The sequence below is a fragment of the Porcisia hertigi genome, chromosome 18 (genome assembly GCF_017918235.1).
Source record: "Porcisia hertigi strain C119 chromosome 18, whole genome shotgun sequence".
In the NCBI taxonomy this organism is placed as follows: Eukaryota; Euglenozoa; class Kinetoplastea; order Trypanosomatida; family Trypanosomatidae; genus Porcisia; species Porcisia hertigi.
The window spans coordinates 220,469-241,840 of record NC_090577.1 but is presented as its reverse complement, the minus strand read 5'-3'; the positions used below and the strand labels follow the sequence as shown (position 1 = coordinate 241,840).

The 21,372-nt window shown below is 51.0% G+C and overlaps 3 protein-coding genes across 3 annotated transcripts; all 3 read right to left on the bottom strand.

Annotated features, from left to right (window-relative positions):
* Positions 1-10,317: 10,317 nt before the first annotated feature.
* JKF63_06543 (uncharacterized protein) lies at positions 10,318-11,652 on the bottom strand (the record flags this gene model as incomplete). The annotated part of the gene is made up of 1 exon (XM_067902492.1): positions 10,318-11,652. One exon carries the CDS (start codon positions 11,650-11,652, stop codon positions 10,318-10,320), a length of 1,335 nt encoding a protein of 444 aa, XP_067757909.1.
* A 4,129-nt stretch (positions 11,653-15,781) lies between these two features.
* Positions 15,782-16,747, bottom strand: JKF63_06542 (uncharacterized protein; the record flags this gene model as incomplete). The annotated part of the gene is made up of 1 exon (XM_067902491.1): positions 15,782-16,747. The coding sequence occupies one exon, from the start codon at positions 16,745-16,747 to the stop codon at positions 15,782-15,784; it is 966 nt and encodes a 321-aa protein (XP_067757908.1).
* A 914-nt stretch (positions 16,748-17,661) lies between these two features.
* On the bottom strand, positions 17,662-20,862 carry JKF63_06541 (uncharacterized protein; the record flags this gene model as incomplete). Its single annotated transcript, XM_067902490.1, has 1 exon — positions 17,662-20,862. The coding sequence occupies one exon, from the start codon at positions 20,860-20,862 to the stop codon at positions 17,662-17,664; it is 3,201 nt and encodes a 1,066-aa protein (XP_067757907.1).
* Positions 20,863-21,372: the final 510 nt, after the last annotated feature.

Below are 21,372 nucleotides of genomic sequence, written 5' to 3'. Positions count from 1 at the left end.
CCTTTTCGAGTGACGTCACGTGCCCTCAGAACTCGGGAAGTGAGAAAGAGAGAGAGAGATGCCTGTGCAAGTGTCTGGGCGAGGGGTTGGGCGAATTATGGTTGCAGAGAGGGCGGGCGAGCAACAGAGAAGACCGGTGGGTAGAGGACTTGAAACATTAGGTGGGCTGATGCGCGTATGTCGATCCAGTGCTCACGTGGGACTCATCCTTTCCATGCCCTACACAAGGGGGTCCGGAGGAGGGGAAAGGCTCACGCTAGGAAAGAGGCAGGGAAAGAGGCAAGCTGGGCCCACGTCACTCACACCACCCAAGGGAAAGGAAGGAAGGAAGGCCAAGTCACGAAACTGGGAGACGCAACACCCTCGCGATAGTCTGTTTGGCGAGTAGCCAGTCAGAGATTGTAAACGCTCTCAGGCCGACAACCCGATATCTTCACTAACCCCAACACTACTGCCTCCCTTCGCAGTCGACGCTTTCCCTCCCTTTTCGCTCGTCGGTGTTATGCATCGCTGTTCTTGATTCATGTGGGTGTTATCGGTACACGCGGCACTGCTGCCAGCGACCAAGTCAAGGAAACGGAGACTACAGAGCAATGCTGGCCTTGTCGGCAAATAACAAGCACGGCCCTCGTACGCCCACTTACCCCTCTCCCCAGTGAGACGTGGTGGGGCAACACATCCACTTGCTCATGCGGCGGTCCCCTGTGGTGTGATGTGCATGGTGCGTAAAGGAAGCCGGAGGAGGAAGGGAAAGGCGCAAGCGGTAGCGCGACAAACGGAGATGGACGATGGCCGTCGCTCTCCCTCACCACATGACACCGTTTGCAGCAGCAGACAGACATCAACACCCACGCCCACGCACAGCGTCAAAAAAAGCGGAGCATCGGCCATGCGAGAGCACGAGAGAGACGCGAACGCTCACGCACGCACACGCCAGCAGACAAGACAAGAAGACACAGTGGGAAAACAATGCGCCAGAAGAAATCCTCACAGAAACAGCGCAAGCGGACATCCCGTACTGGCACGACTGTTACCCCCCCCTCCCTCCGTCGCCCAGCCAGAGAGGGGGGTGGGGGTGGGACGGGAAGAAAGATGTGAGAGGGAGTCGGGCGAGCAGAGGAGACTCGCGAGGGCCTAAGCAAGCCCAGTGCATCTGCCTCAGTGTCAGTCCTGCTCGTCAGGTGGCAAGGGAATCGGACTACGGACACCACTTCACGTATTGTCTCTCCCCTCCTCTCCTCTCCCCCCTGCATGGCCTTCTACACAAACACTGCACCAGGCCAGCAACAGCGTCCCCACGCACAGCGCGGGAAAGATCTAGACGAGAAAGGCCATGGCCGTGTTCACATGGGCATCGTCCCTGAAGTGCACCACCATCCCATCAGACTCGATGTGCAGGATGCTCTGGAGCTTTGACCGCTGTAGCGCACCCCAGAAGGCGGCTGTGTTCCATGGGGGAAGAAAGAGGAGGTAACTCGGGTGCGGGTCGACTGGACAGCAAATCCTCCTCAAGTGACCGGTGGATCACGCGGCGGGGCTGGGTGAGCAGGTGGGAGAAGCGTTTCGAGATACAGAAGAAGTGGAGAATCTCGCTCAGGCTCCAAGGCAACGTCGAGGCCCTGTGGTATCTGTCACGTCGGTGGCGGTTCAAAGGAACGTCGTAGTACCCTTAATTGAGGTAAACAATGGGGGACCTAGACGATTGCACAGGGCTGAGTCGTATAGAATTCATTCGGCGAGGATGGACAAGATTGTGGTTCAAGCGAAGCCCAAGTCACGCGGCACTGGAGCAGTAGCAAAAAAAAAAAAACAGGGGGGGGGGGGGGTACTGGGGAACAGCAGACTTTTCCCTACGCAGTCAGAGAGGTGTTCTCCAGATCTGGGATCAGTGGGATGCTCCGACCAGCTCTGAGGCCTTGGCGAGTATGTCATCAAAAGATTGAAACCTAAAGTGTGTTCCCTCCCGAGGGCGGGATTGCTGCCTCCAAGCCCGCACTGGTGCACACCTGTCTGCTGAGCTTTGATGCTGCTTGGAGAATAGACAGGTATACGCGGACACCGTTTTTTTTTGCCCGTGACAACGTGCTTGCACGCAGCTGGGGGGGGGGGGGGGTGACACGAATGAATGTTAATGGAAACAATATTCGTAGGTGCTCCTCTGCCTGTGTCAGCTGGAGGTGGGGCCTCTCTGTCCGGCCGCACAGCATCAATGCTTCGCCGGGTTTGTCACAGCCCATCTCAGGTCAACACCACCTCTTCCGTTGTTGACGGGAGCAGGCGACAGCCGTGGATGTGTGGTGGACAGGCCCTCGAGGCGATGGATGCGCTCCACAAACAGCTGTACCCTCCCGCCCCCGCTTCTTGAAGAGGGGGGGAGAGGAGGGGAGCGGTAGTCCCCATTGTCAGACCTCAACACGAGAAGCGGGTCCTCCTCATATACGCGCAATGAAGATGACTGTTGCGTACGCAGCACACTTCGGTGTTGCACAAACCTCTCCCACACACAATGAGGTAAAAAAATCGGGTAGAACGAGTGTAACGGGAGTGTGATAATGTGTGTGTGTGTGTGTGTGTGTGCTTCTGAGGCGATAAGTGCCGTCCAACGGCTGGCCTATGAAGAAGTCAAGAGGAAAAAGGGGGAGGGGGGTGAGACTCTGGTCAGCCGCCATTTTCATGTGAAAAAGGGCGCCCTCATGATTGCACAGCAGGTACGACGAGCACTGATTTGCATCAAGACAAACACGCAAGCATCTTCATGCGGATCTTCACGCAGGGGCGAAGGGCGGCGCTGTGGGGGGGATGAGGGCAAGGGGGAAAGCCGCGAAGAAGGCTGACGGGTAGAGAGCAGGATAGGATGTGAATTAGTGGTAGTTGTAGTGAGTGGTGGTAGTAGTGGTGGTGGGGGTGGTGGTGGTGGTGGGGGAGTTGACACGGAGGTCAACTGTCTATCGCAACACGCAAACAAAGAACACAACACAAAACAAGGAGAGGACTATTTACCAAATCAAAAAAAAAAACGAGGCGGGGGGGGGGGAGGAGAGGAGAAAAGAGGGGAGTGGTGGGAACAGTTGTAAAAGAGGGACGAAGTCGTCACCAAATCCGGAGAAATAAGGTGTGCCCCCCCCCCTCCCTCCTCTCTCACTCCCACTCTTCATCCCCCACCCACCCACAAACAAAAAAAAAAGAAAAAATCGAATGCACAAAATAAAAATATGGGGGGACACAAACACGTTTATGAGGAAAACACACAGACACACAGACAACCATGACAAAGGAAGACAGTAAGTCGGCACACATACACACATACACAATGAAAAACAATAAAAAGATGTGAAAATACAAATATATAAAAGAAATAGTCCAGTGCAGGAATATATCCAGGTGATGGGAAGGAGGAGGAAGGGAGGGGAGGGGAGGGGAGGGGAGGGGAGGAGGGGGAGGGGAAAAAGGTGACGCACCAAATAAAACCAAATTAAGAAAGAAAAATAAAACGCAACAAAGCGGACGAGAGAACAGTACTGAGAGGCGATGGAATGAGAAATACAGAAAAAAAAAGAGGCAAGCTAGCCTACACGTATGCATACAATCGATAGTCAAAAGTTCGACACAGGCACCAGGGGCGGCGAGCATTGCTTGTTCATTCCCCTTCCGCATCTTGCGTTTTCCCCTCTCTTTCCTCTTTCCTCTTTTTCTTTTTTTCTCTCTCCCCTTTTTTCCCGCTTTCCAAGTGTACGGCCAATGAACAAACAAAAAACGGTCAAGAGGGAAGCTGTGTGGGTTGGGTAGGGAAGGCGAAAACAAGAGGATGTGCGTGTAGGGGAGGGAGGAGGGGGTTCTTGCAGAGGCTGGACAAACGGGAACGAGGAAAGAAGTGTGTCAAGAACAGGGATTTACTTCCGGCATTTGAAACCCGCCGCCCGTCCCGAGAATTCAACCACTGCACTTACCCAGTGCGCTATTCATGCACGAAGGTACGAAGATGTACACTAAACATGCACAGATTCACGCGCACGAGCGCGCCGGAGGAGGACTAAGAGGGAAGTAAGAGAGGGGGAGGCAGGGCGGGAGGAAAATATGCCGCGCATCCGTAAGAGAGGAGGGGGGAGAGGGAAGAATGATTGGTGGTGGTGCAATGGAGAGGACCCATTAACCACCCCCCCCCGCCAAAAAAAAAAAACACTCACAAGAGGAGAAAAAAAAATGGGGGCAGCAACATGACGCCGCAAAATCTGGTCCGTGTGCGTGTGTCTGACCGTGTGCAGTCTGAGAGAGAAGGGAAGGCCGAAGGCCGAAGGGGGGGGGAGAAAAATGTCATGAGTAAAAAGAGAGAAGCAAACAAGTGGGCAAAAAATAGAATTGAAAAGAGAAAACAACGGAAAGAAAAGGGAAAAAGTGAAGCTGGGGCGAGTAAAAGGGTGTATTCTCTGTTCCCCCCCCCTCCCCCTCCCTAACAAAAAAAAAAAAGTGGCCATACACATGCAGTGCTGGCTTTTAATTTCTTCCTTCTCACTCGTCTATGTGGTTGCGTATGCTCACACATTTCACGTCACCGCACCCCCCTGCCCTGTCACGCCCCGTCCCCCAGAAACAAAAAATGCATCCTAGGCGGAATGGGTGGGCAGGGCAGTGGTGAGGTGAAAAACATGTCAAGGTGTGTACGAAACGGCTTTACAAGAGACGTAGCCTACGAGTGTCACCTGATGATGGCGATGTAGGCACCCACTTTTGATGTAATCTAGGTCTCAGGGACATGACAGCCCCCCACCCATCGCTCAGCAACGTCGTCGTCATCTCCTGCCAAAGGAAAAATAGTTACGACATGGCCACCCACTCCAGCAGTGCTGCTTACGCTTGGCTACATATCCTCACCTGCTCCCTTCAAACTCAATCATGGCATTTTTTATTGAACACAAATATCATCAAACACACACACACACACACACAAAGAATACATCAATGCGAGGGGGAAAAACTAGCAAGCGAAACTGCGTGCCTGCGGGGCATACGTAAAGAGGGCAGAGAGAGCAGCAAAAGTAATTGGTTTTAGAATACCTCAAGAAAGTGAAAGCACGTGAGAGAGAGAGAGCTGTGTTGCTGAGGGTGCGCTTGGTCGAGGGCCTGAGTTCAACAATACGACAGCAGTGGTGACACGCTCGGATCCGTGAAGAAGGTTATGTTTTTTTGTTTTGAGGGGGGAAGAATAATAGCAGCAAGAGACGAGAGCAGTGCCAACTGCCGTACCTCAGAATTAAGATGAAGAGTCTTAGTACCTACTTGCACCGCTACCCTTGACAAGGAAGGGGGGAGACACCTCAAGCTTGCTAGCCGCGGTCCATTGTCACCACTGGACAGGGGAATCTCCGAAGCCCCTCCTCACGTTCATTTGCCAGTGTCACAACACCCCTGGCGCAAAGAGAGAGGGGGGCGTCACATATCCAGAACTTGCAGAAGATGGTGCGATACATCGCCACCCATGTTGACGGTCAGGGCTGGGGTGGCGTTGCGTCGGAGCGACCTGTGACATTGAACACGCCCGCACCAACCCATACGATGGGTATCGTGTCAGCGTGACTGGGGAGGGGGTTGGGGGGGGGGTACTTCACCCGATCATGAGTATCCCCCACTGGTGGGAAGCCTGCGACATCCTCGAGGGATGCAACGGGCGGCGAGCAGCATGGTGGGATCGGCTGTGAGATGGCATGTGAGGTGAGGGCTGGTAAGGGGCGGGGGTGGAAGCAGCGGCCGTACTCAGATGACGGGGCTGGGGTTGTTGTAGTACGTCTTTTTTTTCTTGGTGCTTCGCCGATCGCGGGGTGCGTTGAGAAAAGACTGGGAGGGGGGGGGGGGGTAGCGTGTGAAGACCGACTCACGTTGTGTCGCAGAATAGACACACTCGACAATATTAAAAAGTGAAATAGAAGATGAAGAAAAGAAGAGCACAACAGAACAAGCACGTCTCCGACACCCTCCGAGAGGCAAAACGGTAAAAAAGAATTGTAGAAAAAAAGAGGGAAGGGGGAGGGGGAGGGAGGGAGGGAAGTGCGGCTGGCAGAAACGAAGAGAAAATGAGAAACGCAAAAAGGTAAAAGAGCCGACAATACAAAGACTGTTTCGTAACAATACACACACACACACACACACACACAGCGAGCACGGGCACGATGGGACTCAAAACAAAAGATGGAAGACAGCAGCAAATTACAACATTCTCCTTCTCTCCATATATAATATAATATATGTATATATATGCACACGCAAAACATGTCTGGGCAGATAGCGCACATCCGACAACAAGACAGAAAAGGGAAGAATGTTCTGTGGAAAAAGTGGAGGGGGAGAGAGAGAAATAGAAATGCGTGAAAGGAAAAGCAAATTTAAAAAACACACAGACACATCTGAAACAGGGGAGGAGGAAGAAGGGGGAGAAAAAAAAGCAGGTGTGTTCAAGAAAAGAGAGGAGAACCACAACCAAGCAGCAGCAGCAGCAACCAACAAGAAGTTAAAAATAGGTGTGTCCTAAAATGTGAAAAGTGTGAAAGAAGCGGGGAGAGGGGGGAGGGGAAAAGCGAGCAAGCGACGATAACAATGGTCGCACAAAAAGGAGACACAGATGGGAGCGAGGGAGAGACGGTGAGAATAAAAAGGAAAGACAGGAAAAGGGGGAAGGGAGGGGAAGCGCCTCAGTTCAATCAACACACACACACACACACACACACACACAACAAACACACAATAAACACAGCCAATAAACACAGACACGAAAAAAACACAAAAACAAGTACAGTATACACAGCAGTGATAATGAGGTTAAGAACCAAAAAACTCAAAAGGTAAAGTAGAAACAAGAGCTGAAGTTTTTTTCTTCTTCAGTGGCCCCCGCCACCCCTCCCCCCTGCCTCGCACCCCCGCCACCCCTCGCACCCCCCCCCTGTTGTCTTGGCTACACCCTTTAGGCATCTCTACAGCTCACTTGAATTCTTCGTTTTTTTTTCATGTATATTCGAAACTCTCTTGTCCGAATTACGCCGCAGAGCCCCCCTCCAGACTTCCATCTGAGGAGCATCCAAAACGCATTATAGAATACAGCGAATGGAGGGGACGCAGTGAGAGGGGCATCACATACACCGTGAAAAATCCAGAGTCACGGGCACCATGACCTGAAGCTAGCCAACGTCCTCCTGGAACTCGCTTGGCTTGCACAGAGACCTTCCCAGCCACCTTCCCTCTCCCGAAAAAAGGCACCCGCACGACCGACGCCGCTGCTGACGCCCTCGAGGAGAGCCCTGCATGCGGCCAGCCTGACGCAAGGGGCGCAGCTCACCCCAAGCTCGTCTGGTGTTCATCGCGCCAGCGATTATCCTGAGGGGGACGGGTAGGAACAAGATGAGCACGTGAAGTGCAGAGCCCGAATCCAAGGCTGACAGTTCGCTTCCGGCGACCAGAGTGTAGCCGTGGTGCAGCTGAGGCAGGCAACTTGTGGTTGGATGCGCGAGTATATATATATATATACTCACTAGCGTGTTCATAAGAAGGAGAAAAACAAAACATTTCTCTTTCCATATGGCGAGCAAAGAGAGGGAGGGGGAGGGAGGGAGGGAGGGAGGGGAGGGAGGGGAGGGAGGGGGCCTCGACTCCTTTTCCGCCTTTTTTTGTTATTAAAGCTTGTTGCGCCCGAATCTTCTGTCTCGAAACATAAATACATATGTATACTTATCTGATGCGTCCCTCCCCCCCCCCTCCAGGAGGGGGGGGGAAGAGGACTACTTCCTCTCCTGTCTCGTTGCTTTCTGGTGGGTTTTTCCCTCATATTTTATTCATTTCTTTCACTTCAATCTTTGTTTTTTTTTTCAAGTATGAACTCCGAAATGGGGAAAAGGGGAAGTGACGTGTGTGCGTGCGTGTGTGTATGTCGTTTTCCGAGAGTCGCTCATTTTTATATAGGCATCACACAAGGGGCACGTGGCGGCATTGAGGTACAGCCATTCAAAACAAACAAAAGGCAAATAAAGAAATCAAGAACGAGCATGCATGCAAACACGCACATATATATGTATATATACATGTACAAATATGTATACACACAGGGGGAAAAAAAGAAAGGGAGAGGAGGGGGAAGAGGGGGGGAGGGGCGGAAGAAGATAGACAGGGAGAGGAAAGGAGAGGCTATAAAAAGACCCCAACAAAAACAAAACACAGACAAAAAAAACTCACTCCTCTGTATATATATATATAAGTGTATATATGAGAGGGAGATCGAAAAAGTACAAGCACACAGTATATTTATAACATAAATATATAAATATATACATCAACAGATCAGAGAAATAGGATACATTATATATATATATATGCGTGTGTGTGTGGGGGTGGGGGGGGTGGGGGGAGCCTATATATATATAATATATACATATTATTTACAATAACACATCTCTAGTCAAGTATAAAAGTGTGTAGAAAGAAAAAGGGGAAAAAGGCAAAACTGTGTGCGGGAGATATATGATACGATAAGAACGTTAAAAAAGGGGGAGGGGTCAAGGAGGTTGGTGATGTAAGTGAGGGAGGGAGGGAGGGAGGGAGAGAGGGAGGGAGGGAGAGAGGGAAGGGGAAAAGGGGAAGAACGGAAAAGAGAGCAAATCAGCTTACACTTTGATAGGTATGAACAAAAGTGTATGTAACGCACACACACATTGAAGGGGGGAGGGGGGAGAAAAGAGTGGTGGTGGTGGTGGTGGGTGAGGATGGTGACAATCCTTTTGATTAAGTACGTAAGCACTCGCCTCTGGTTGAAGAGAGCGAAAGAGAGAAAGAGATGAACAGTTAAAAACCAAGAGAGAAAAGGACAATCGCAACAGTCAAGAGACCACAAAAAAGACCGGGGCAAAAATAAAACAGAGATGCTGCGCAAAAAAAAAAGTGTGGGTGGGCTAAAGCAAGGGGGAAAACAAAGGGAAGGCGAGGGGGAGAAGAGACGCCCTGACAGACCTCAAGCTTTCCACCACCGTTTTATCGATCGGTACGCCACCACAGTGCGCTTGTAAGAGTTTGTGTGCGTTTGTGTGTGTGCGTTTGTGTGGCTCATAGATTCAGAAATGCAGAGCTAAACACATAAAAACAAGGGGTGGAGATGCGGCATCGAGAGCGCAAAAAATCTGTGTAGGCGAACTATGGACAGTGACACTGAGGCGCATGGGGAACTACTAATAGAGAGAGAGAGCAATACGCTGACATACACACATACGCACATCATACGCGGTCTTTCCAGAAATACACACATATACATATGCGCACATCTTCACCTAACCCCCCCCCTTACTCCGGAAACAAAACGTGGACACACACTCACACTCCTCCATCCCTCCCTCCCCATGAACGCAGGCTAATAATAACAATAAACACAGAGAACAGAGAAAGGAAACGTGGTATCGCATTAGAGAGGAGGGGAGAGGAGGGAGAAAAAAAGGAGAGCGACAACGAAAAAAAATGAGTGAAAAAAAATCAAAGGTGGGGAAAGAGAAACCATTTGGGAAGTAAAAAGAGCACACGTATACAAGAAACAAACACGCTCACACATACAAGGAAAACAAAAGGAAAGCACACCAAACTTGAATGAAAAAAAAAGAACGGGAAAAGAAATACAGCGTTAGTGTGTGGAGTAAAACAAAAAGAGGAAGGTAAAAAAGAAAACTTGCAGCACACACACACGCGCGCGCATACACGAGAAAGCGGGAACGCTACACAACAAGCAGATGTAATTCCCAGCACATCCCCTCCCCCCCCCTTCTCCTTCCCAACTAGAACCCTGGTCCAGATAACATACACTCTTGAGAAAGCGAAACACAGAAAGGTGGCGATACAGAGGACGGCAAGAGAGAGTGAGCCAGAGAGAAAAATGTGGGAAGCAACAATGATGGGGAGGGGAGGACTGTATAACAACAGAAGCACCGAAAAGATCGGCTGCACGAGACAGTGAAGAGCACATCATATTCATGCAAGCACGAGCAGACATACACGCGCGCACACAGACGCTACAGCGAAGAATTAAACATACATATTATGTCACAGGCACATTCGTGCCTACACCAAAAGAATCAGACACAAGGCGATCCTTCACAAATGGAACAAGGACCCCTCACACGTCGATATATATATATATATGCACACACGCGCAGAGAGAGAGAGACGCGGGCACAGACACACTTTTACTTTCACACATACACACACTAATACAATATATAAAGCTTCAGGAAGAACCGTGTAGAAACACCAAAACACTAGCAAATCACAACATAAGTAGCACTCAGAGATGGCGAGTTCTCATCAGCCGCACCACTGGTGGTGTTGCTGGTGCTGCTGCTGTGGAGCAGCAGCCATCTGATTGGTCATAGCAAACGCATCCGAGGCGTACATGACACCAGCGCGCATGTGCCCACCAGCTGTGTACACCAACTGCTGCTGCTGCTGCTGCTGCTGTGGCGACGGCTGCTGCTGCTGACGCTGCTGTTGCTGCTGCATCGCATCAACAGTGGTCGGCGAGGCAGTGGAGTAGATGACCCCACCGGGCTGGTTGCTGCGTAGATATTCGATTTTTCCAGGTGTGGACTGCACCGCAGTCTGTTGCTGTGGAGACGTACGCACGGCCATCAGATTAGACGAGGTTGCATACTGACTTTGCATATACGCTGTGGTAGCACCCGTGTAGCCCTGCGGTGTTGCATAAGTCGCTGATGTGGCGTAATTTGACGGCTGTTGCTGATGTTGTTGTTGTTGTTGTTGCGTTGCTGCAGGGTGTGGCATGATGGAGCTGAGGGCAGAAAGGGGCTGCGATTGCGAGGCCCGAGGTAACCGGTTGGTGTTGGATGCGGCGAACTGTACACGCAACGGATTTGTCTGTGGCGGCACAACGTGCCTCTCGTTCAGGGCAGCAATGGCGCGCTGCGCAGACTCCTCCGATTCGTAGCGCACCCACGCACTGCCCTTGCTGCGGCCGTTTGGCTCCCGCATTATTTTGATCTCCAGGAGATGGCCAAATTGTGCGAAGAGGGGGCGGAGTTGGTCCTCAGTACACACGGCGGGCACCTGGCCGACGAAGAGCTTACTGCCAGCGTTTATGTTCGCAGCAGCGCTGGTCCACGCCGCCGCCGCGGCAACGGCCGCGTTGGCCTGAGGTGCCAGCATCTGGGTCGGCGTCGCGTGCGCTGGCGGCATGGAGGCGGACCCACCACGCAGCGGGAACATAGCCGCGGCAGATGGATTGGCGGCGTACATGGGCTGCGCCCCCGCCGCCTGCGTCGACGGAGCAGAGTAGAAAAAGCCACTGCTGGACCCGCTGGCCGCACCGCCTCCGTAGGCGTTGAGGGAGGTACTTGTCTGAGACTGGCTCATATTCTGATGCGCGGCTCCCTGCGCCTGCGCCTGCTGCTGCTGACGAACTGCCTGGTTAGATGAAGCATGCGCGGGGGAGGCGTACATGGTGGCGACCGAGTGGGGCGAGGGCGCGCCGCCGTTGCTGCTGCTGCCCCCGCCGTACATAACCGTACTTGGGCTGTTGCTGGAGAGGTACGAGGAGGCGGTGTTACCGTAGGTGCTGATGTTCCCGTTGTTGGCGCTTATACTGGAGTAGATATTCTGGTTCGGGGTGGCAGCACACTCCATTATGTCTCTCTCTCTGCCTCTCGGTGGACACTGGGGGGGGAAGAGGGGTATATGTATATATCCCTTACTTCTGAGCAGTAAGGGTGAAGGTTAGCAGTGGAGACAGGGGAAGGGGTTGGGGACCAACACAGGGGAGATGGGGACTCAGACAACGAATAAACACAAGCACGCACACACAAGCACAGGGGGGGGAGGGGGCGAAAACAAACAAAAAGATGGATGGTGAAGCGTGGGATACTCGGTGTTGCTGTGATCGTAGGTGTTACAGTTGATTCTGTCTTCTACTAGTAGAACCACGTCTGCGGGTGCGGCGGGAGCGCGTAGATGGCACGCCTAAAACCAAAAAAAAAAAATAAGTAACACACACGCGTCCACACCCAAACCACATACGAGCACACAAGTACACCACACTAGCACGAAAGTTGGCGCAGGGCAACTAGAGAGAAAAAAAGGAATACGGGAGAGTGAGTCGACACCACTCAACTAGAGAGGTGCTCAAGCCACCACGAAACAACACAGGTAAGATGTGAAGCGCAAAGATATTTTTAAAAAATAGAGGGAAGCAAGCGACGGCCGCACACAGACACACACACGCAAAAGTAAAGCAATGAGTATCGAGAAAGAGAGTCAGGGGATCCGCAAAAACCAGCCAATAGCCCAACGAAAAGGGGATAAACACACTTCTTTTTTTTTGCGTGTGTTTTTCTTTTTTGTTTCCCCGATGAAGAAAAAGTGACAAGCAAGCGTCGAAGAGGTAGCGAAAGCGACACAGCAGGAGTGAGGGGGAAGGGAGAAGCTCCACAGGGGATAGAAGGGGGATCAAAAAAAAAAAAAAGCCGCACAACTGTCTAGAGCTACACACACACAGACACACACACAGAAGGAGGGGGAGGGGAAAAAATGAAAAAACGAAGACAATCGAAGAGTAAACAGTGACACGGCCCCGAAAAAAAGTGCAACTTCACTTCACACACACACACACACACACACACACACACCAGAGAAACGGTCGTCCAGTTAAATAGCCGTTCTTTTTATTGTTGGTTGGTTGGTTTTACCTGGGACTCCTTTCTTTCCTCTTTTTTTTTCACTTTTTACTCTCCTTTGAAGGAGGAGCGCAAGCAGGGGAAAACGTGGAGCGAAAGAAGCAACGAAAAATGAGGGGGGAAGAGGTAAAGAGCACACACACACACACACACACACACACACACATACACTTACGAGGAGGCAAATCGATAAAGAAATGGGTCTACGCTGAGAGAGAGGGGAGAGGGGGAGAGGGGGAGAGGGGGAGAGGGGGAGAGGGGGAGAGGGGGAGGGAAGGGAGTGGGTGAGAGGTGAAGAAGATAAACGGCACTCTCGTTGTTCACGCGGCTTTCGTGTTTTTTTTTCTGTTTTCTCCCGTGTGTTGTCTACGGTAGTATCCTCTCTTTTCTTTCGCCAAACAATTCGTTTGGTTTCCGCCGCTACACAGAAGCGTCACGCACGAACGGCTAGAAGAAAACGGTGGAGCAAGGGGGAGGAGGGGGGGGGACAGAGGAAAACAGCGGAGAAAAAAAAACACGAAGAAATGAAAAACACAAAAACAACCAAATCGTCAAAAAAAAACCAACAACACACCACTAGAGACAACGAATAAATGAGGGTGGGAAGCGGAAAAGTCTGATAGAGAAAAAAAACGGCACGCAAACACAAACACTTGTGCTGACACACACACACACACACACACACACACAAAGACAGACACACGCGCAAGAGAAAAAGTAAAATCACGGAAAGGGGGAAAAAAAGCGTCACAGACAAGAATAAAATAGACGCGCAAGTAACTCGGAATACACCAAAATGGGGAGAGAGAGGGGGGGACACAAAGCAAAGGAAAAGTGAAACAAGAAAAACTCAAGGTGAGAGCGCCACGAACTGCCCGGACAGAAAACACAAACACACGAGACAAAAGACGTGAAAGGCACACACACACACAGAGACAAAATGAAAATCTCACTGGGAAGATGTAAGAGGGAGTGTGTGTGTGTGTGTGTCGATCCAGTGGTGAGGAGGCGAATATATATATAATAACCAAGAACACGCAAAACACAAAGAGAGAAATAGAGACAGGAAAGGAAGAAGAAAAAAAAAAGAAACACACACGCACGAGCAAGGCAAGCGGGGACAGCTGGGGGGAGAGGATGAGGAGGCAGGTTGGGCAAAAGGAGACAGTTGACGATAGAATCCTTATCTAGAAGCAAATATACAGCTGTAAGACAAGAGATGTGCAGTTGTTCTGTTTCTATGTTACTGTGTGTGTGTGCCTCCCTTTTTCTTGCAACCAATAGTAGAGAGGAGGAAAGGAGGAAAGATGCAACAGTGTGGATGTAGGGGATGAGGTGGCAGTGTGGAACTGCAAGAAAAAAAGTGGCGGCGGCGGTCTGAGTGCAGCAGCAAGCTGAGGAGTCAGTGGAGAGAGTAGTAGTGAGAACGGAGGGGTGAAAAGTCAACACGAAAATCAAGAGTCAAGTCGTCCAAGACAGAAAAGAGAAATGGGGTCTGCAGCAAATACTTGCTCCCGAGAGAAAAGGGAGGAGAAAGTGTGCGACAGAGAAGCGAAGACCAAATAAGAGTGACAGCGTCTGTGTCACGATAATGCGTGAAAAGAGGGGTGGACGGTACCGAAACTACGGGAAAAGGGGGAGAGAGGGAGTGGTGATGGGATACACGCACACAGGTGGACACAGCCACACACACACACACACACACACACACGCGTGCGAAGACACAAAAAAGGAGAAATAGTGAGCACCTTAGCAACGCCTTCTTTGAACGGATGAAGACTTGCTTCTCTTTCTTTTTTTCCTTTTAGGGAAAAGAACAGGATTTTTCTGTACGTATATTCGCTTGTTTTTTTTTTCCTCCTCTCGTTTAATAATAAAATAAGGGAACTAGAAGGGCTCAAAATATTCAACTGAACATATACACATTTTATTAGTGTTGGCACACAGAAGGGTTGTCCCCCACCCCCCGTATGTGCGTGTGTGTGTGTGTGTGTCACACGTGGAGGAGAGAGAAGGGTACGCGTAAGCATAGTCAGTCATGTAAGAATAGAAGGAGAGAGGGAGGAAAAAAAAAGAATATGTACGACGAGTATCACCGCAAGAGAAACGTGGAGAGGAAGAAGTAACAAAACAGGAGGTGAGAAACCAGCCCAGAGACAACATTGATGGAGCAAAGGTCAACCTACCCACCACATGCCAGGAAACGGGAAACGGCTCATTGCGTCCACGCGTGCTGAAGTGCATTTAGAGGGCGCGAGGTGAGGCAATACTGCAGGGCAACGCTTGTTCGCTTTCTCTGCAGTCAAGAGAGCCGAGTTGAGAGTACGTAAAAAGGAAGCACAACGTCACCTAAGGGGCCTCACACGGCCTTGTGCTCTCCGCCGCCGCCGCTGCCGCTGAGTTGCGCCCGTTTGCTATGGCCAAGGATTTTGCCCAATGAGTGATTTCGGTTTTCATTCCCCCCGCTCCTCCTCCTGCCCCACCTACACTCACTGCCTACTGGGAGGAGAAAGAGCCTTTGCGTGCTACTTTAGTGTGAGGAGCACGTGAGGTTCATGCGAAAAAAAAAAGGAGGGGCAAAGCAAAACCCACGACGCCTGTCAACTTCTGTGGCCGCGGGGGAGACCAAGTGTCGTGGCATCAATGGTGATGGGAGAGAGACTCACCCACAGAGGGGTGATGCACACACTACTCACAGTGTGAAAAAAAAAAAAGTTGCTTAGTATAACGAGCAGGGAGGCAAACAGGCAGGGAGGGAGTGGGGAGCACAACGAAGGAAGCCTCTGCAGTCGTCGCAGAAAAAAAAAAGCACACGCCTACATACATACACACTTATATTCCGATTGAGTACCACCTCCTCTCCAACACGTACGAGAATAAACATATATATATATATATACACGCATGAACTGCACCCTATGAAGGGCCATATGGAGAGGAAAAGCTAAAATGAAGTCCAAAAAAAGAAAGCATCCGTTTCGTTCGAGAGGGTGTGCGACAATAGATGGGGAGACACACACACACGGAGGAAGGGAGGAAAAATTACGGCAAGGGGAACCTGCTCACGAATAGTATAGGCTCAGTTATCTTGACCGCGGCAGACCACCTGTGGGGTTTACCACGTAGTCCGTGAACACGGGTGCCCGCTTCTCAGAGAACGCACGTGCGGCCTCCGGGATATCGTGGCAGCGCAGGCTGAAGGCGTTGATAGCAGCTTGGTACTCGAGTGACATCTGAGCCGCCCGCTCCCGCTCCCAATTCAAGACCAGCTTTGTGTTTTGCACGCCCAGTGGTGAGTTTGCAGCAATTTGTGCAGCCCGCATGCGCGCGTGGGCGAGAAGAGGTAGATACTCCACACACACCTCCTCGACAAAGTGCATCTCTTTGGCCTCCATGCCGCTGAAGTGACGGCACGTGAAAGCAAGCTCGCGCGTGCGTCCCTCACCAATAATGGCTGGAAGACGCTGCAACACGCCAATGTCTGCGGCGAGACCGACGGCAGCCTCTTTCACAGAAAAGGTTGCACGTGTTGTCGCGTACCGCATGTCGCATGCACATGCAACCGATGTGGCCCCTCCGATGCAGTGGCCATCGATCGCAGCGATGATGGGAATGCGGCACCGCGCCAGGGAAGATATTCCATCTTGAAAAGCGCGCACCACACGGTGCTGATGATGACAAAGCATCGCAGAACCTTCAGCGCTGCTAGAAGCTGCAGCGGTGACAGCAGCACCGCTGCCAGGAGCCGCTAAGATCCCCGAGAGCTCCTTAAAGTCGATACCAGCCGAAAACGAGCACCCCTCCCGAGCCGCGAAGATGGCGACACGCGCCTCGGCGTTGAGCTCCTCAGAGAGAAGCTCGGAAAGCTCCTTCAGGGCGGAAACATAGGCGAGATTAAGAAGATTGAGCTTCCCCACGGGGTGCTGGGGGTCACCAGAGAAAATTTCAATGACACCCTTGGCGCCACCACGGTGCACTGCAAAAGGACCAACATGACGTATGAGCGACGCTGCGTCAGCTGCCGAGAGCAGCCTGCAACACCCCTTCATGTTTCCTGCACACTAATTTCTGTTATTCAAAAAGAACGACCGAACACACACGTCCAAAGAGAGAGTGCACGAAACGTGCGGGTACCGACGCAATAGAAAAACAAAACGGCGTTGTACACCAAAGAAACGTAGAATAGTGCGATGATGTCCAGCAGCTCGCCAAAAGTTAACGCATGGTTGGAGATTTTGCTGAGGCAGCCCCGAAAGAGGAAACGAACAACGGAAAAAAAAAAGTGGCGAAGGGTGGGGAAAGGGGGTAAAACAGTCTGCCGAAGTAAAACACAGGTTGCGTCAGTAGGAACGATAGGCATCTCTCTCTTTCCCTCCTCCCTCCCTGAGTAGAAAAAAAGTGGAGGGGGCAGCAAGTTTTCTCTGTGTGTGTGTGTGTCGTACTTTCTCCTGTCACGTTGCACCTTGTTGTTTTTTTTCCGGAAGGGGGTTGCGGATTCCAGGAATCGAGACAGAGAGTACCATGATAACTGCAACTACCGGTCTGGCTTGGCAGAGAAGGCGACAAACAGTCAGCCGTCCAGCCACGCTGCCCGTCCGCTGACTTCTCGATCCCTTTTTTATTATTTGTGATAGTTTTTTTCTCCTATGATGGTAAAACCACCACTTCTCTGTTTGTTTGCTAGTGCAAGCTCTCAGAGCTCCACTGTCAAATGAATAGTTGGGAGTCCAGTCCTTTCCTCTCAACAGAGAGACAGGAAAGAGTCAAGAGTGAGAAAAGGGAGGGAAAAACTAGTTCTATCTTCTTTTATGTACATATCTACATCAAATATTGGATGCAGGGTTGGGACGGCGTATGAGCGGTCACCGGTGCAGGAGCAATACACAGAACACGGGCAAGTGAAGCCCCCAGCACATTTACTCCACTGAAGACAACAAAAAAAAACGTGTAAAACGGAACAATGCTAATCTGTGCAGACAACGTAGAGAACACGATAAGGTAGCATCTGTACACCTTCACCTTTTAAAACGACTGTGAAGCGAAACGGGGAGAGCGAGTCGATGTTAGAGAACATCGATTCTCCTTCTTCATCTTCTGGCAAGCAGCGCTGTACGCTCAACCGCGCCTCTTTCCCGCTCACAACTGTTTGAAAAAGCGGCGCCACGCTCCAGTCCGATGGCATCTCAAGAGCACGCGTTTGATCCCAGTTCTGCACCTCGTACTCGATACTAGGGCCCTTCAGGAGATTACCAAATGTCAAAGTTTTGCTTTCCACCTCTGAAAAATGCAGTGAGACAGGGTAATCCGGACGGCAACCAATCTCACCTTCGAATGAGACTGCTGTCGGCTTGCCCGTTCTGAGATCTGGAATCGGCACGAAACAGTAGATTCCACTACTCACGCTCCGGCCCTCAAGGACCAGTTCGCAGTTTTCTCCACTGGCAGCAATGTTGAATCGCTCCGAGTACACCCCAGCGTCTGACGGCGCGAAGACAAGATCCACCAACTGCTTCGTATTGGGTTGTAGAATGAAGATCCGCGGGTGTACCAGAAAAGGAAGTGTGTTGCTCAGATTGGGATAGAAAGCGTTACCCCCCGTATGCGGACGTTCGTCTTCCTTCGCAGAACCGCTTATTTCAAGATCAAGGGGAAACGAGCCCACATTGTGAAAGTGCAGTCTTTTTCGTGCAAATTCGCCCTTCCGCGTGCAGTCGAACGTCACGTGCCGTATAGAAACAGCGGAAGCAATGTCCTGTGGTGAAACACCTTCTTCTGAAGTGATGATTAGCTGTGTCGAGTTGCACATTCCCTGGACGGTCACGAAAGCAAACGCCAATGTACCATTCGGCATAACCAACTCCACCTTAATCACCTCACTAAATTTACCGTACACGTGCGGGTGAAAGGAAAAAGGTATCTCAGCTTCGGTGTGCGGCGGTATATCGTCGAAGGCCAGACTCATTACCGAAAACGGGGAAAACGGGTTCAGTGGCGGTGCACGAATCATGCAAGGTGTATCGCCAGTATTACGTATCTTGCACGACTGGATAGAGGCGTGGTGAATGGGCACCTTTCCAAAATCGATAAACACCTCCCCCTTGTAGTTTTGCGATATGGCGCCGCCTTCATCTCGGTCGGCAACAACCAAAGCCTTTGTGGGAGCTTGGCGAGTATCGTTTTCTGTAGGCTTCTTCTTTTTTGTTGGCACCACGATGGGTACTTTTTCGGTCTCCTCGATCCCCACAGATGGCTTGATTGCACAGCACCGCACCAGAAGATAACAGCATTCGTCGTCTAAATCATTCAAGCAGCACTTAATTCGGAACTGTTTATGCTTGCTCCATAGCCCCTTTTCGGTGCCCGATTCCCAGTCACTATACATGGAAGGCTTTTGGGGACTCTGAGGTTCAGGGACAAATCCGATGGAGGGCTCCTTTTTCGTCCGTGAAGCCCGCTGTGGCGCGATGGTCAGCTGCGGAGACTCCACGTTCTCGAACTCCATCGGTGCATCAAATAAAATAGCCACAACAACACTTTCGCCCGGCTGTAAAACGCCCGCGTTGGGTGAGACTCTGAAAAAAGAGCACGGTACGGAAAAACTAAACCTGCTTGGTTTCCCGCCCGTGTTGGAAAGCACTGTTGTAGCGGAAATAGTGCGGCCAATATTGCAGGGAGGTAGCAGCAGTGTACGCGCCGAGAACGCTACTAGGGGACGTGTGCCTTCCCCGCTCAGGGAAATACAATGCGTATCACCGAACTCGTTTGTGATCTTTAGACGCTGCGAAAAACGGCCCTCCTGTGGAGCCTCTATCTTCAGGGTAAATTTCGCCGTCTCATAGGGTGCTAGATCCAAAACCTCAGGAGTAGCTGTGACCCAGTGAGGGAGATTATCGAATCCAACCAGTTGTTTCACACTGGCTTCGTTGGTGACGGGGACATGTACTGATTCAATCGTTTGCAGCGGGATGGCGCCGACGTCAAAGGCGGTCAAGGGTAACCGTGGTGCTCGGTGCGACAAAACGCCCACTATGTTTAATGTGAGATTCAGTGTTTGATCCTGCACAACACACTTGATGGCCGAAGAGAAATCCTTCGGAAGGTCTCTTGAAGGGGTGAAAACAATCCGCACGCTATACTCCTCACCTGATTGCACACACACGCGAGACGGAGAAACAGCTATGGCACCTGTCAAAGAGGCAGGAACTTGAAGATCTACAACCGCGGCAATGTTGGTTTTGTTGACGATGTTCACTTCATCCCAATATTTCTCGCCGTAGAAACACGCCCCAAAGTCCAGTTTGCTGCTACTAAGAAACACTGGAAGGTCTGTGCTACTGCCGGTGATTGGAATGGCGTGAGCTAAGTGAAAATTGTTCTTTTCCGTGAACAAAATTTCCGTGTTGATCTGTGTTGGAATCAACGGGGCAAAGCTAACAAGTAGCTCCGATGTGGAGAAGGGTGGTATTGCAATTTTGTACTCCTGCGGGAAAATTCGGAAAAAGCGTACTTTTTTGCCATCAACAGGATGTGTATTTTTTTGCTCAAGGAGAGATTTAAAGTCACCTCCTACAGTCACGGTTCCAGGGAGTGCTCCGCTGTTTCGCAGCGTAATTCTTTTAGAACGCTTTTCGCCAACCACAACAGTGCCAAAATTTACGTTTCTTGGCTCAACAGAGAGAACAAAGGCTTTCTTCGACGAGCTGAGGGGCACTGCAAAGTAGCCCTCATCGGTTTTGACATAGATGGCGGTGGAGATATCAATGTCATCACGTGGACAGTACTTGACCGTGACATTCCAAGATAGTCCTGGTGATATTCTTGGTGGTAGAACGTAATCAATGCTTATCAGGTTAGCGTAGCGAGGCAAGATGGGCATCACTCGAAATGTTTTGGGCGCTGTCGCTGTGTTTGTGAAGGCAACAGTAACTTTGTGCTCCACACCAACATCGTAATCTGTAAAACAGACAGTTGCTGGGTTGCATTGAAATGGTATCTTGTCTTTAGAAAGCAAGGTGCGCGTGTAAGCCGGAGTTGTGCTGTTGATTGCATCGCATGGTTGGCGTCTCCACTTCCGTCGAGTGCTACAACCACCATCCCCGTCGCCAAGATCGTTCCGGTAAAATGGATTCTTTATAACCCCGTTGTCAAAGGAGAGAAACTCCATTTTTTCTGTTGCGGAACAACGCAGCCAGAGTCTAGGAGCAGGGAGCGTCACTACGCTGTAGGACCAGAAAAAAGAAGTGGTAGATGGGAAAAAGCGTGGCAGAGAGAGGGTCAACTGATAGGGATATTTGGGAGTTAGCGGAGAGATTGTGAGCACCGGTGAACATACAGCGATCCTTTTTCCCCTTCCGTTTGAGGAAGGCTGACAAGATGCCTCAGTGAGAACATGATGAAAAAGTTGCCTCAGCAATTTTGAGTTTGAGACGTGCCTCTCCATGAAAGCTTTCTACTTCGTTGACGGTTGAGCCAGCACAGGGCAGTTGTTTTGCCGTCGTCGGTACTCGAGGACCATAACGAAGGAAAGCCCCCGTGTTGCACCTTCAGCGAGACAGCTAACCTTACACATTAAAGTGTGCACAGGGGCTTGTTCCTCAGAGAGGGGGCAACGTAGTGGTGGTGGTGGTGGGGGGGGGGGGAAGAGTCGTTGCTCGGGTGCATTCAAGGGATCCCA